Raw genomic sequence first — 15772 nt, 5'->3', positions numbered from 1 at the left:
ACCATAAAGTGAATTGATAACTATAGAGCTATATACAAGTACAAAATCCAGCGATGGATATATATTTTAGTTTGATGTTTTTGAATGTGGTAATATTCATGTGAATATTTGAGTCATAAACAATGAAACTTATTCAGTTTCAGTATCTTTCTTTTCATTTTCTGGTTGTTCGTTCTTGAAAGCTGGCTTACCATCAAGATATTTATCGAACGCGTCATTAGTTTCTGGGAAAGGTCTTTTACCTAATAATCTGATCATATCCTCTCTAGTGATGAATTCCTTTTTCAATAATTCTTGTGCAACCAACTCGACTTCATGTGCTCTTTCCGTTAAAAGATCTTTACACTTTTGATAGCATTCGTTAACTATACGTTGAATTTCACCATCAATGACCTTATTAGTTTGATCACTGAATGGTTTAGTCAAGTCATCAGAAGACCTAGTATCAGCGTAATTAACCATTCCCACTTCCTTGGACATCCCAAATCTTAAAACCATAGCTTGAGCTATTTGAGTGACCTTCTTAAAATCATCATGTGCACCACTTGTAACTGATGAGAAATGTAATTCTTCTGACACACGTCCACCTAAGGTCATAATCATTCTATCGTATAATTGTAAAGCAGACATAAGGTATTGATCAGGAGGTAAGTATTGAGCATAACCCAAGGCACCTTGGCCTCTTGGAATGATGGAAACCTTTAATAAAGGATGGGCAAATCTTAAATACCAACCACAAATAGCGTGACCGGCTTCATGATAAGCAACAACTTTTTGTTCTTCAGCACTTAAAACTTTCAGTTTCTTTTCAACACCACCAATGACTCTTTCAATAGCGAGTTCAAAATGTCTTAAAGTGACAGCTTCTGCATTAAATCTTGCACCTATTAATGCGGCTTCATTACAAACATTTGCAATGTCAGCACCGGAAAACCCAGGAGTCAAAGCAGCAAGTCTTCCAGGTAAGTCTGCATCGATATTTTCAACTAATTTGACTTTTTTCAAGTGAACTTGGAATATTTCTTTTCTACCTTGTAATTCTGGATTTTCAATAGCGATATGTCTATCAAATCTACCAGGTCTCATTAATGCTCTATCTAAAATATCAGCTCTATTGGTACCGGCTAAAACAACAACATGATCGGAGCTTTCAAAACCATCCATTTCAACTAATAATTGATTTAAAGTGGTTTCACGTTCATCATTGGCACCACTAGAATTACCTTTTGAACGCTGTTTACCAATTGCATCAATTTCATCAACGAAAACAATTGATGGAGCGTTTTCACGAGCAGTCTTGAAAAGATCACGTACACGAGAAGCACCCACACCGACGAACATTTCAACGAACTCTGAACCAGAAACAGAATAAAATGGAACACCTGCTTCCCCAGCCGTGGCTTTGGCAATTAAAGTTTTACCGGTACCTGGTGGACCTGACAAAATAGCACCTCTGGGAATCTTAGCACCTAATCTTTCATACTTTTCTGGGTTTTGTAAAAATTTGACGAATTCCATAACTTCTTCTTTAGCCTCGCTCATACCCGCAACATCTTTAAATCTAATTTGGACATTTGTTTCTTGATTAAATTTTTTAGCAGTTGATTTACCAAAGTTCAAAGGACCATTCATACCAGCACCAGCCTTTTTAGTCATATAGTAAATTGCAACTAAGAATAAAACAGTTGGAATAAAGTTTGCGAGTAATTTAGCATTACTGCCTTCAGTAACATAAACAACAGGTAATCTCAAAGCATCATCAATTTTGAATTCATCTTGAGCATGTTGCAAGCTACGTTCAAAGGCTTCAATACTACCTATAGTGAAGTAATAATAGCCATTTTCACCAAATTGGGATTTACCATTTTCATTGAGTTCAACAATAGCAGTATGGTTATTCACAACAACCAATTTACTTACAAGATTCTTACTCAAAAATTTGGATGTAAACTCTTGTAAAGATATTTCATGGTTTGAAGCTTTACTCAGGGAGTAACTCAAATAAAGGGCAAGCCCTATAAAAATACCTAATTGAAAGTATTGAAATGGAGGACGGCTTAAGTCAATAAATATTTCTTTTGTTTGTTTGTTGTTATTCTTTTTATTCTTATCGTTATTACCATTGTTAGAAGACTCCTTAGCTTGTTCATCAGGTTTTGGGCCTTCATTTTTATGTTGACTGCTCTTATCAGGTCCTTCAAATTTAAGCAGTTCTTGCAGAATTGCTGGGATATGTTTCTTCAATAAAGTGGAGATAGAAGAGAGTGGTGCACCATGAATTTGGGATATAGTCTCTTCAAGAGTTTGAAAGGAATCAAACCAGTCACGAACAGCTTTCTCTGGAACTCCCACTTCCTCTGCCACTGCCTTATAAGTGAAAACATCATGATCGTTAACATCCTTATAAATATCTAATAGTTGTTGCACTCTTGGATCAACTGAATACATGCCATTGTAGTTCTTGAGCATTTGCAGACAGTATTCTAACAGAGTTGTATATGCTTTGAAGTCCCAGTCTCTATCTATAAGATCTTTATCAACGTTTTGAGCATCACCAGAGAGGTATAACTCGGATGCTTTCTTAATCAACTGGTTATGATGTTCGGAATTTGCAATAGGATCGTTTTTGAAAATTAACAAAAAGAAATGTGGGTCTTTGACTAACTCCAAAAGATTAATATCAGAGTTTAAAAGCATACTCTCGTATCTTTTAATTGTGAGTTCCCTTGATTGATTATCCAAGCTTGGAACCTTATTCTTTGGCACATGCTTCAATCTTGTTAGCTCTGACTTATGTTTTTGGATCAAACTAAAGACAAATGAGCTAATATCACTTTTTGAATTATCAAATTTATCGAGTTTATCATAATTAGTTTGACTTAATGGCGAAATTGCATGAAAATTTCTCTTATTCGAAAATGCTGTAATTATGGTGGGACGACCACAGCTTGAGCGACCAAGATGAGTAAGTCGACGGTTCGCCACTTTGATCATTGAACTCATCTTCAATTCACTATGAGTATCGTGGGTTCTAGTAGAGAATATCTGATTTTAATGACAGTTCCGAAGTATTCAAATTTTTGTTTTCGCCTTCCAGGCCCATTTTTTTCGATTCAAGCCAGTTACGCGCACGACTTTTTTTCGGCCTTCGAAATACTACCAAAAGACTGCAAATACTAAGGTTATAAGCCATTAATACCATAAATACTATACAAGTTACTTAAGAAGAGATTAAGAAGGGAAGAATCATATGATTTCATCATCTTTTGGAATTTTTTTATTTGTTGCGAATAGTGAACATACGAAAGCAGCACAGGAAAAGCCTAGGCCTAGGTAGAAAGAGGTTATTATCGCGTCCATTAAAGCATCATAAATCTGACCCCTGGTTGGATCAGGGATTTTATTGATTAGTTTAGGGGAGCTTAGAAGCTGGGCCCCATCAATATTAACGTACTTTCTTTTTTCATTATTCGGTAGCGCCATTATAATGGCTTCAATTGAAGAAGATCCCTTTGCATTAAATACAGCAGATGCAAGAGTGACTCCCAAAGCTCCTCCGGTGAATCTGTTGAAGTTAGCGAATACCGTTACCATGATGATCGACCCGGGGACATGTTTTGGTGCTTTTATTTGACAGGAAAGCAAAGTTGATTGAATTTGAAAACCGACTGAGATACCCATTATTATTAAATACCCAATTCTCTTGCCAACACTGGAATCCCGATCTAAAGTAGTTATTAGACCTGCTGCTATGATACCAAAGGCACCGGAGAACACCACATAAAACACTTTTATATGTCTGATCAATTTAATAAGAACACCGTTTATGACTGCAGAAATTGTAGTAGCAATGATTAAAGGTAGTAAGTCAATACCGGATTGTAAAGAGTCGTGAGCAAAGATAACCTGAAAGTAAACAGTTAAGTAAGTGATGTTACCTAAGAAAAATGCATAGTTAAAGAATCCCATGGTTGCAGCGAAGAAGATTTGGGGAGTAGTATAGAATTCTTTTAAAAACATTGGATTGGCTGACAAAATGAAATTATACATCAAAAAGACGACATAGGTTGCAAATCCAATGATAACCATCAAAATAACTGCAGGTGAGACCCAGCTGAATTCAACACCACCCAATGATAGTCCGGTTAGCATTAAAACCAAACTAGCAATTAATAAGAGACTACCAAAGTAGTCAATAAGTTTAAGCCGGTCTTTGAGTTTACCTGTAGGTTTTGGAGGATTATATAAGAAAAACAACATAATAAAGGCAATGACCCCTAAAGGTAAATTAATGTAAAAACATAATCTCCAAGTTACTTTGGTTAAAGCACCCCCAAGAAAGGGACCGGCAACGGAAGCAATGGCGTAAGCCACTGCCATTGCGCTTAATGAAAGGGATCTATAATTGACAGGGACTGACTCGGTAGCTAATAAACTTACTGAAGTTTGTATACAACCACCACCAATGCCTTGAATCACTCTACCACCAATTAACATACTCATACTTATTGATAAGGCAGCAATTAACGAACCAATTTCAAAAATTGCAATTCCACATAACATGGTTGGTTTCCTACCAAAAGCAATTGCAACCCTACCCCAAGAAGGACAAAAAACGGCCATCGGAATTAAAAATGCAGACGTTAGCCAGTTAATCTCATCAAATGCGTGAAATTGATTACCAACGGTTGAAAAAATGGTCACCACAATGGTTTGATCCAAGGCTGCAATAAATAAAGCTAAAAACGCCGACATCATAGTAATAATCAATTTCCAACCAGTTAAAAAATGATCTGAAGATTTTGTTCCATCACCAGCATTACTTTCATAATAACCCTTTTCATTATCAGCCAATTCTGAGTGCTCACTACGTTGACTTTCTATATCCTCCATTTGTACATTTTTAGATGGGATACTGGGGCTTCTGGCCACCGAACCGTCATTGGTTATTGACCGATTACTAGCAACATGCAGAGGTATACTAATTCTTAAATGGCTGTTAATTGTATTATTTCTCGCATCTCTAAAAGGATAACTCGAGTTTGAGTAGACTTCTTGCTCCATTCTGACGAAGCCAAGAAAGTTATAGATTAGAGTTTTAATTCGACTTCATCGGGCTATATATATGTATAGATACATATATATAAAGAGATAGAACAATAAGGAGAAATTTGACTCAGTTTCGGAGTTGATGTTAAAAATGAGTATGAAAAGTGAAGTTGCGCACCCCCAAAACTTCTAAAACAGGATAATACAAAATCATGAGAATTTTATTCAATCTATTAAACGGTATAAAATCTAATTAAGATATGAAAAATAACGATTTACGGCGAAAGATATTTTTAGGTCCACTAAAAATATGTCAAAGCTAGTCGAGACGGCTAAAAAAAACGGGCACGAAAAGGCGAAAAAGAAGAGATATTGGGTAAGATACTCGTAAAATATCTACCATTTAAGTTTGAAGTGAGTAGAGACTGGTCTATGGTCACTGAATAGATAATCATTATAATTGTTTGGAATGACTTCGTGGCCAATCACGGTTACTGGGTTTGAGCCGGTATTTGAATCTTGAGGAGCGAAAATAAAGTCAATTACTGATTGAACATCGGTTGATTCAAACCCAGTATAAGTATTCCAATTTTGATTATAATGATTATAAGCTTTTTTATCAGTATCTGCTAATTTAGTAGAAATCGTTTGATAAGAAGCATCACTAGAAAGAGAGTTGAAGTCCCCACTTAAGAAAACCGGATAATCATTTGGGATTTGGTCAATCCAATCAACGATTAAACTAGCACTTTTTTGTCTTGCTTCTTCAGAGGTTTGATCAAAATGAGTATTTAAAAAATTAACAATCTTCCCAGATTGTTTATGTTGTAAAGTGGTGAAAGTAACAATTCTAATATTAGAAGCACCCCAGGCTTTACTTGGAGTATCCGGAGTTGGACTCAACCATTTATAACTACCATTAAGTAAATTCCAATCTTGAGTATTATAAATGATTGCCGCGTATTCACCAGCTTCTTTACCATCATCACGACCAACCCCATAGTGATTGTAAGGGAAATTTTCGTTATTATTCCCATTAAGACCTCTTTTGATATCAACCAATTGATTATGTTTAGCTTCTTGAATTGCAATTAAAGTTGGATAATCAGAAATTTGAGATTTGATCGCACCAACTGCACCATCTTTTCTTTGAGACCAACCTTTTTCACTTGGGAACCTTTTACTTTCAGGAGAATCGACTCTGACGTTATTTGAATAGATTCTAAATTCAAAGGGGTTGTCATCTCTTTTCATAAATATTTTACCATTTCTTTGGAAAAAATTACTTGTATCTTGAGCTAAACCGGCTTTAACGAAAAATGAGACGCAAATGATTGCAAAAAAAAACTGAATACTTGATTTCATATTATTTGAGTGAAGAACAATAATTCAAGAATAATCATTTCGAATGAATTGGGGGGGTATTTCCATCTCTTTAAATAATGAATTTAACCAAAAGGTTTAGATTTTGGGTGTTTATAGAATTAAAAGAAAATTACAAAAAAATTACAAAAAAAAAAATGGCGGCAACAAAGAAGGGAATAGGCTCAAGAAAACCGGAAAAGGAACCTTGACTTAAGCTCACAATATCCAAGCAATAACCCGCAAAGGGTGGTTCATATTCGAGGTGTACTATTGTAAAGTAACAACTAACATTGTATTAGTATATTGTGATTTACTCTAACAATCTCAGAAAGAAAAAATTAAGACAAACAAACAAACAAAATAAAAAAATTAAAATAAAAAAAAAAAAAAACCTCCTACTCAAGAGAGCAAACCCATACTGGCAAAGTAGCACGTTTGAGCCAACAAATGGAACACATAATGGGAAAACCTCATGAATTTAGTGAAGGAGTGCTGAAGAATAACACCTTGCGACGTTATAGCATATCCCTTTGAGAAGACAAGAAAGATAAACGTTTTAAAGGCATGACTGATGGGCACGTTGTAATCCACCATCCCCCTGGAATACAATGAAAGAGTAGTAAAGAAGGAGGCTCCAATTGTAATGATGATCCCTGTGACAAGTAGTGACGGTGTGGTGATATGTAATGATCCAAATCAGGCATTAATTACTTGCATCCCGGGTAAATCCACCTGCAAATCCAACTGAAGGAAAACCGTCTTGACGTATTATTGCAAATGCAAGGGCCCGTAAAAAATAGCTAACCGCTTGCAATGCAATTGGGGCTTTTTGGTAAATTACCACTCGTATTCCGGGGGCGTGCTATTGAACCTATGGGCTTAGAGGAGCTAATTATTCGACTTGTGCTTCTAATCCTGACCAACGTGCTATCCTAATACTCGAACGTGCTATCTTAACCTACTCCAACGTGTTTGGTCCAAACAATGGTTGTGAAGTATACTATTAGTCTGGTCAAGGGTGCTAAACAAGTGAAATTTGCAACCTTTGTAGTGTTGTGCCCAGTTCACGTGGTTGCAAATATAAGTACCGCCGCTCTCCCCACGCGATACCAACTGTCAAAATGAAAACCGTACCCCAGGCACCTGGGGTACGGGCTGGCCGACGAGGTCAGGTGCACGTCCTCTTATATTTGGGCCCTGCACGCCGCTGCTATTTTTTCTTCGGTTGCATGATTTACCGAGATAAGATCACCGCACCCATACACCACAGGGGGCGAGCCAATAGGGTCAGTAGGCCGATCGCTGCTCCAGTACGGCTACCATGCTACAGTATGGCTACGATATACAATATGGCTCCAAGGACACATCCGTACCAGGTAATGGTTATTGCCGACGTCCAGGGATTGTTGGACAATAGTTGGGACCAAAGGCGTGTTGCCCAGTGAGGAAAGCCTCCCAAGTTTGACAGCTGACAATATCTTCAGCAATTGTTAAAGATTGGCAGCAATTGCTAGTTCTTGACAAAGAACAGGGTCTATTATCAGAGATATCATTGTCTTGTGAGTTATCTGTAAATCACCCTTGTAGTCTTGTGAGTAGGTGAAAATAGAACGGTAGAACCATCAACAGTAGAAACAGCACTTCAGCAGAAGTAACCCAAGTAACAGCAGTATCGGTACTAACTGTCTAACGGTAGAGTGAAATTTGTCTGTCAAATTAGAGTGAAATTGTACGGATGGCATACAAAGCAAAAAAAATAAATTAAATAAAGTGATGATACTTGAAAAATACGTGAACAAAGAGCTAATTATAGGCATCGACATTGTTTGAAAAAAATGCTAATCTTTTTTTTTTTAAAACAAAAACCCTCCAGTCTTTATATACAGCAGTATATGTTTTTATAACCATATATATTGGGGTCAAAATACGATAGTTCATTCAATTGGAAACGATTTTTCGAAATAGTGGTTTTTGTACTCATTGGTTAAGAAAATTTGATTTAACCGAGTCTATCCGAGTAAAGTTAGAGAAGAGCCATTGCCATAATAAGTTGAAATAGAATGTCTCGTAGTGACGAATTAGTCGGTGGCCATGATTCGATAAAAGAGAAAATTAAAGAATCTTCATTAACAACCCCAAATCAACAAATCATTAATGATTCAATTGATCCTTCTCAATTATCTAATTCTCCAATTACTGATGAATTTGACGAATTTGAAGACGAAGATGATGATCTAGCAGTGAAAGACTTCGAAGCCAATCAGAGTAAAGAGCGTCCGGTAATCAATAAGAGATTTAGTAAAACTGATGCTGATTCAATTGTTGGTGGTGAATCATTCACTCAAATTGAATCAAATGATGCAAATCTTGGTAATAATAAAACTTCTCACCCCATTTCGGATGCTGGTAAACCTAGTGATGAACAATCGAAAAAGATTGCTGGAACCACTATAGATCCTCTTAATGAAGATAAATCTACTGATCATAATCATGGATTATTTGCTGATTCACAAAAAGTTTTTTCATTTTCTTTACCCTTTGGTGGATTTTCAAATATTAGATCAAATATTTATAAGCAATTGAAGTCCTTCAATATCGATCAACATTTACCAAGTTTCCAATTCATCAATAATAAAAATCAACAAGATGATATTGATGATATTAGACTACGCCTTCAAAGACAACAATCAGTAACTACCGTGGAAGAAGCCAGATATTTCGAAAATAATAAGGGCCCTGATGCGGTGAGATTAAGAGCAGTTAAAGCTTCAATTAGTTCAAATATTAATGAAATGATTCCTGATTTCATGCATGCTAAAAAGGATAAGAATCTAATAAAACCTTCAGAATCAATTTATAACGATATAGATGGTAATATAGTCTTATTGGGTGGTTATAGAGGCTCTATCCTAAGAGATTCTAAAACCCGTAAACGAGTTTGGATTCCTTTGAAAGCCGGTTTTAATTTAAGAAAAATTAATTTATTACTTGGTCCAAACGTTGAAGATGAATTAAAAGCTTCAAATTTCATCTATCCTGATGGAGTGTTGAAAAATATCGGTCCAATTGATATTTGTAAAAAACTATTGAAAAAATTAGACTCAAACCCGAAAACTAATGTTAAAGAATTTGGTTATGATTGGAGATTAAGCTTATCCTTGTCTTCTGAAAAACTAGAAGAATTTTTAACTAAAATTTACAAGGATACTGGTAAACCTACTTTGGTTATTGCTCATTCAATGGGTGGGTTGGTTGCTCATCTGACAATGCAAAGATGTCCTCATTTGTTTAGAGGTGTTGTTTATGTTGGTGTTCCAAGTGAATGTCTTAATATTTTGGGTCCAATTAGATTTGGTGATTCGGTCATTTTCTCCGATAAAATTTTAACTTTTGAATCAAACTTTATGATGAGATCAAGTTTTTGTTTTCTTCCTTTAAATGGTAGAGTTTTCGTTAATAAAGACACTAAAGAATGTTATGATTTGGATTATTTTAATCCAGATACTTGGGTTGAATATAATTTAAATCCTTTGGTTTCAAAAAGAAGATTATTGCAAGAAATTAATGGTATTAATTCTTCCAATTCTCCCGATTCAAATTCAAGTTTATCATTTTCTCCAATTAACTCATTAAGTACAAAATTTAGAAACTACAGGTCTTTGTCAATCGCTAAAAAAAATAAGTCCCTTAGCAATTCTCCAACAAGAACATCTCCTCATGATTATAGTGATGAATCTAATGATAACACATCTCCTTTACCAGAACAATTTAAATCGTCTCCCCAATTAGAACCTAGTTCTATGGAACCTTCTTCTCATTCTTCAAATGATTTCCCAACTCATTTTTCGTTTAGTTTCAATGATGCTTACAATTATTTAGCGGAAACTTTGAAACTGGCTAAAAAATTCGTTCTTGGTTTGAATTATGATCCATCTTTAGATTCTAAATATCCTCCATTGGCGGTGGTTTATGGTAATAAAGTACCTTCAGTTAGAGGCTCCAATGTTAGATCAATTCAAGATATTAAAGATGGTAACTACTATGAATTTTTTTACGGCCATGGTGACGGGGTTGTTCACCAAAAATGGTTAATGCCAGAACAAAAAGGATTTTCCATGTACGATGAAAAATCCGGTAAAGGTCAAATTGTTGGGAAATTTTCAAGTCCTGCTGGTCATGTTAACTTGATGACTGATTTCGAAGCAATGGGTAATGCATTATATTCAATTATCGAAGCAGAAAAATCATGGTCAAAAAAGAAAAAAAATTGCATCAACGATACTGTTTTAGAAAAATCAAATAATCATACTTTTAATATTCCTTTAAGTTCAAATAAAAGTTCAAATAAAGGTTCAAATAAAACATTGATTGTTTAACTTCTCTCTACTTCTCTCTACTTCTACTTCTCTCTACTTCTGCTTCTTTCTTTTTTGTTCATTTACATATATTATTTATTTATTATGATCCTCTAATGAAATATACATGCTTGCATTCTCTATCACCCATAATGTAATTCTATTAATCATTCCTCATCAGCTGCATAATACTTGACTTTTATCCATAAACTACAACTTTCACATTGTACTATAATGTCAAACCCTCCCTGACCATCATCAGTACCATTTTCTTCCAAATCTTCTTCTGTCAAAGTAATGGACTTTGGAAATGTACATCTAGGACAATCCTTAACCCATATTTCTTCTTCTGCATTGGGACCGGCCACAATTTCAAAATCTTCTAAACTGTACGAATCTAATCCATCTCCGTTGATATTAAACCCCTGTTTCTGAAATGATTTTTTTAATGTTTCATCATATTCTTGTCTTCTCAAAGGATCCATCAAAGCCTTGTATGCTTCTTTTATCGTAATCACCATATTTTCATGATTTTTCAATTCACCATTGACTCCATTTTGCTTATCGGGATGGCTATTCAAGAGTCTTTCCTTATACGCCGTCTTGATTTCCGCAGTATCAGCGGTTGGCTCCACTCCTAGTACTTCATAGTAAGTCAAGGTCAATGCTTTCGCATCATCTATATACGTCGTTGACATCTGATTCGTCTTTTGGGTGTAAAAGATCAGTCGGTGATGAGCTTATACCTTTTTAAGATGTACGGGTAAGTCGTGCTAGTTTCCATTTTCTTATTTTTTTTTTTTTTTTTTTTTTTTTTTTGCAGCGCAGTCGATTCTGATGAGATGATATAAATTTTTTTATAGAGCTTGGTTAAACACTGCTAGTTAGCTAAGATTAACGTAAGAATGGCCGGAATAAAAAGAAAGAGGGATTCTAAGACCACTGAATTGAGGGTGGCTTCACTGTCAGAAGACCCTGATGTTGTTGTTGGGTCATTTTTCAATGGGTTATCGATTCCTGAAGAAACTGATTTCGATTTGTATAAACATAAAAAGAACCATCAATTTTTATTACACGGTGAAAATGATAGTTTGGACTATAATGGTGAAACTGGTGGGGCAGATGAACATAACGATTATGTTGTTGCATTATATGATCCTACTCATAAGTCAGTTGAGTTATTCAAATCACCATTAATCAATGGTAAAGTTACTGCTAAATCCAAGAGAGTTCATAAAGGGCCATCGGTTAAGAGTGTTGGTCTTCGTTCTATGGAACAACGTAAAGCTTTGGGAGAATCATTTGGTACCAAGAAGGCTAAACAAGCTCTTACCAATTTGGAAAAGAATAGAATCGATTCCGAAAAATTACAAGATATGGAAATGGATATTCTTGATAATGTTAAGGAAAGTACTTCTGCATTACCAACTTCTAAAGAAATGGATGAATCGGTTACTAATGATAGACCAACTCCTATTGCCGATGAATCTGCTACTAATGTAGAAGATATCTATCCATTGCATAATATAATACCGAAAAAAGATTGGAATTACATTCGTGTTAATTCAATCATGGAAGAAGAAGATGAAAAGAAAAGATTGGAGATCTTGCCTTTTGCCAAATCACCTTATATTGCCAAACATTTACCAAATATTATCAAATCCGGTAATACTACAAAACTACAATTATTATACTATGCATCTTTATTATTAGGTGTTTACGCAAATAGAAGAGTTAAAGATCGTGCTTCCTTAATGACTCGTTTAGAAAATAAGCCATCAGAGCTTTTAATCGATGGTATTTTACAAAGATTCACCGTTGCACGTACCACTCAATTCGGTAAGACCAAGGATAGATCCTTCATCATTGATCCACATCATGAAGATAAATTATTATGTTATTTGTTAGCTACAATCATGCATATCGATAACTTTTTGGTTGAATTACCTCCATTGGCTCATGAATTGAACTTGAAACCAACAAAATTAGTTGGTTTATTCAAAGCATTAGGTGCCATCACTAAACCAGCCACTGCTTCACAAGCTGAAGCTTTTGGTATTCCAAAAGCTGCTGCTGCAACCTATAAAATCGCTACTTTGAAAGTCCCATTCAAATTACCTCAAATGACTAGAAGAGGTGGCGGACCAAGACGTTAGTCCTCCCCCATTTCACATTTCTCCTCTGTTAATTAGATCGATTTAAAATAAATATGTATATTAAACTACTGTAGTCTTTTAGCAGAACGGTGTACGGAGAATCCGCATACGGAATTTTTCAAAAATTTCAGAGATGAGGAACACCCATAAGTAGTTCGAATCTTCATAGTTTGGCATTCCGTTAACTCCAAATATCCAACATGACTCAACAAGCTACCGAAAACGAAAGTGCCCACCTTGAGAAATCTCTTCTTGAATTAGCCGAATGTGAACAAAGAATGGATAAGGCTGAAAGAGAAGCAGAAATTTTTAGAATCAAAAACACCCAATCGATTTATCAAGACCGTAGGTCAATCTTATTAAATATTCCTCAATTTTGGTATATTGTTTTAGCTGAAAATGAAGATTTTGCTGAATATATGAGTGTCGATGATTTGCAGTACTTAGAGACAATCAGTGATGTATATATCCATCATAAGGTTGTTGATACCAATGATACTGAACATTACAAAGATTTTTCAATTATAATTGCATTCAAAGATGAAGCAAGTGATTCCAATGCTATCATCGAATCCCAAACGATTACAAAACATTTCAAGACAGTTATTGAAGATGGTGAAGAAAAGATAACATCAGAACCAGTCGACATAAAGTGGCCAAAATCCTTAGATGGCATCAACCCAAACTTGATCAAATCCAATGCTAAAGGCGAGTTAACCACGGAAGAAAAAAAGAACTACAGGACAGGTATGAAATCATTCTTTGCTTGGTTTGGCTGGACCGGTACTAAACCAGGCAAAGAATACAGAAATGGTGAAGAATTGGCCCGACTTATTGTCGACGACATCTTCCCATATGCTGTCAAATACTACACCGAAGCATTGCCGGCTGGTGAAGGAGAAGATGATGATTTAGATGACAGTGAAGAAGGAGAAGAACTTGACATTAGTGAAGACGAAGACGACGAAGAAGAGTCAGGCAAAAAACGTTCTCCCGAAGACTCTTCCGAAGCTGCTAACAAAAAATCCAAGCAGTAATTAACATTATCCACTGGTTATAACTACTTATAACTTGTGATATATCACCTCTATGTAATAATAAGTAATCATTACATCAATCATTTGTAATCTTCAGTCGACCTATATATGACTTGATATTCGCACGCCCATACGAAAGCGGGCAAACAAAAAAAAAAAAGAATACTAAAGAAAAAAGAGGTTTGATATATGAAGAATTAATTTATTACAAGTTTCTCTTCTTTTCTTTAACGATAGTTTATCTTCTATCTTCACATAATCTTCATTGAATTGCTGTATCGTTCATTCGACTACTGCAATATTCATAGGCGGCTTGTTCTGGTTTAAAGTTACTGAAAGCATCCATATTTATATTGGAGGACAGCAAGTTTCAATATTTGCTTATTAGTAATCCCAGCGTTTGTATTTTCTTTGATAAATGATGATGAGTGCCCAAACTGCTTCAAAGCCAGCCATAGATGAACCATTCACTGGTCCCAACTTAAATATCACTTTGACTTGTCCTGAATGTAAGATCTTCCCACCAGATTTAATCGAAAGATTTAGTGAGGGAGATATAGTATGTGGAAGTTGTGGATTGGTTTTAAGTGATCGAGTTGTTGATACCAGATCAGAATGGAGAACTTTTAGTAATGATGATCAAAATGGGGATGACCCAAGTCGTGTGGGTGATGCCGGTAATCCATTATTAGATTCAGAAGATTTATCAACTATGATTTCTTATGTACCTGATAATACCAAAGCAGGACGTGAATTAAATAGAGCACAGTCCAAATCATTGGTTGACAAGAAGGATAACGCATTGGCTGCTGCTTATACAAAGATTTCACAGATGTGTGATGGTTATCAGTTACCTAAGATTGTTCAGGATGGTGCTAAAGAAGTTTATAAACTTGTTTATGATGAACGTCCTTTAAGGGGTAAATCTCAAGAATCAATCATGGCCGCATCTATTTTCATTGGGTGTCGTAAAGCCAAGGTTGCCCGTTCTTTCAAAGAAATTTGGGCTTTAACTAATGTTCCAAAGAAAGAGATTGGTAAAGTTTTCAAAATTATGAATAAGGTTATTCAAGAAAAGAATGCTGCCAATCCAAATGCTTATTCTTTGATTCAAGATAGTGAGCAAACCACTCAAACCTCAGCTGAAGATTTGATTAGAAGATTCTGTTCTCATTTGGGTTTAAATACCCAAGTTACAAATGCTGCAGAGCATATTGCCAGACGTTGTAAAGAAGTAGGTGTTTTACAAGGTAGATCGCCAATGACCATTGCAGCCACTGTTATCTACATGGCCGCTCTAGTGTTTGGAACGGATTTACCTCCTTCCAAGATTGCTGACAAGACCGGTGTCAGTGATGGTACCATTAAAACTTCATACAAAGTCATGTATGAAGAAAAGGAAAAATTGATTGATCCTTATTGGATTGAAAGTGGGAAAGTTAAATTAAGCGATATCCCAAAGAGTTGATCAGCTCAGCGTGTCAACATAAGCTTTGAGAAGCTTATTTATAAGATTCCAATCGGAATCAGAGCATAGATATTTGGGTTATTTAATTTTTTTTTTTTTTTTTAGTTTTTTTTTTTATCGTATAGTTATTAAAATTTTACAAAAACTACCCTCAATTAAGGACTTGAGTGGTAACATTCTTCTATAATGCTTCTTATTTCTACCTATGTATTTTTTCAATTGAATGGAGTCAATAATAATATTCCTGTCATATTTGTATTAGAAATGGGCCGATATTGACTTTTTCTTTTTGATTTTTTTATAGGTGCGATTCTCTAAAGTAATTTGTAGAAAAACTATATG

At 35.3% G+C, this 15772-nt stretch overlaps 8 protein-coding genes across 8 annotated transcripts; 4 read left to right on the top strand and 4 right to left on the bottom strand.

Annotated features, from left to right (window-relative positions):
• Positions 1-25: 25 nt before the first annotated feature.
• On the bottom strand, positions 26-3048 carry HYPBUDRAFT_154226 (m-AAA protease subunit). Its single transcript, XM_020221961.1, has one exon. It carries the CDS (start codon positions 3001-3003, stop codon positions 130-132), a length of 2874 nt encoding a protein of 957 aa, XP_020074013.1. The 5' UTR covers positions 3004-3048; the 3' UTR covers positions 26-129.
• Positions 3049-3188: 140 nt separating this feature from the next.
• On the bottom strand, positions 3189-5167 carry HYPBUDRAFT_154225 (MDR family MFS transporter). The gene has a single exon (XM_020221960.1). The coding sequence runs from the start codon at positions 5062-5064 to the stop codon at positions 3247-3249; it is 1818 nt and encodes a 605-aa protein (XP_020074012.1). The 5' UTR covers positions 5065-5167; the 3' UTR covers positions 3189-3246.
• A 143-nt stretch (positions 5168-5310) lies between these two features.
• Positions 5311-6335, bottom strand: HYPBUDRAFT_163714 (uncharacterized protein). Its single transcript, XM_020222632.1, has one exon. It carries the CDS (start codon positions 6301-6303, stop codon positions 5446-5448), a length of 858 nt encoding a protein of 285 aa, XP_020074011.1. The 5' UTR covers positions 6304-6335; the 3' UTR covers positions 5311-5445.
• A 2346-nt stretch (positions 6336-8681) lies between these two features.
• HYPBUDRAFT_93213 (uncharacterized protein) lies at positions 8682-10676 on the top strand (the record flags this gene model as incomplete). The annotated part of the gene is made up of 2 exons (XM_020223907.1): positions 8682-8784; positions 8869-10676. Coding segments are annotated over 2 exons (1911 nt in total), but the record flags the coding sequence as incomplete, so codon positions are not given.
• Positions 10677-10874: 198 nt separating this feature from the next.
• On the bottom strand, positions 10875-11467 carry HYPBUDRAFT_234871 (uncharacterized protein; the record flags this gene model as incomplete). The annotated part of the gene is made up of 1 exon (XM_020223171.1): positions 10875-11467. The coding sequence occupies one exon, from the start codon at positions 11465-11467 to the stop codon at positions 10937-10939; it is 531 nt and encodes a 176-aa protein (XP_020074009.1). The 3' UTR covers positions 10875-10936.
• Positions 11468-11674: 207 nt separating this feature from the next.
• Positions 11675-12925, top strand: HYPBUDRAFT_115036 (DNA-directed RNA polymerase I subunit; the record flags this gene model as incomplete). The annotated part of the gene is made up of 1 exon (XM_020219090.1): positions 11675-12925. The coding sequence occupies one exon, from the start codon at positions 11675-11677 to the stop codon at positions 12923-12925; it is 1251 nt and encodes a 416-aa protein (XP_020074008.1).
• Positions 12926-13093: 168 nt separating this feature from the next.
• HYPBUDRAFT_154224 (uncharacterized protein) lies at positions 13094-14037 on the top strand. Its single transcript, XM_020221959.1, has one exon. It carries the CDS (start codon positions 13126-13128, stop codon positions 13960-13962), a length of 837 nt encoding a protein of 278 aa, XP_020074007.1. The 5' UTR covers positions 13094-13125; the 3' UTR covers positions 13963-14037.
• A 154-nt stretch (positions 14038-14191) lies between these two features.
• SUA71 (transcription factor TFIIB) lies at positions 14192-15511 on the top strand. The gene has a single exon (XM_020221958.1). It carries the CDS (start codon positions 14381-14383, stop codon positions 15428-15430), a length of 1050 nt encoding a protein of 349 aa, XP_020074006.1. The 5' UTR covers positions 14192-14380; the 3' UTR covers positions 15431-15511.
• Positions 15512-15772: the final 261 nt, after the last annotated feature.

This window comes from Hyphopichia burtonii (assembly GCF_001661395.1).
Source record: "Hyphopichia burtonii NRRL Y-1933 unplaced genomic scaffold HYPBUscaffold_9, whole genome shotgun sequence".
NCBI classification, from domain to species: Eukaryota; Fungi; Ascomycota; class Pichiomycetes; order Serinales; family Debaryomycetaceae; genus Hyphopichia; species Hyphopichia burtonii.
The sequence above is the reverse complement of the archived record's forward strand: the minus strand, read 5'-3'. Positions and strand labels throughout refer to the sequence as shown.

Coding starts and splice junctions, on each gene's coding strand:
- HYPBUDRAFT_163714 (XM_020222632.1), bottom strand. CDS start 6,303: ATGAAAAGAGATGACAACCCCTTTGAATTTAGAATCTATTCAAATAAC.
- SUA71 (XM_020221958.1), top strand. CDS start 14,381: ATGATGATGAGTGCCCAAACTGCTTCAAAGCCAGCCATAGATGAACCA.
- HYPBUDRAFT_154226 (XM_020221961.1), bottom strand. CDS start 3,003: ATGAGTTCAATGATCAAAGTGGCGAACCGTCGACTTACTCATCTTGGT.
- HYPBUDRAFT_154224 (XM_020221959.1), top strand. CDS start 13,126: ATGACTCAACAAGCTACCGAAAACGAAAGTGCCCACCTTGAGAAATCT.
- HYPBUDRAFT_154225 (XM_020221960.1), bottom strand. CDS start 5,064: ATGGAGCAAGAAGTCTACTCAAACTCGAGTTATCCTTTTAGAGATGCG.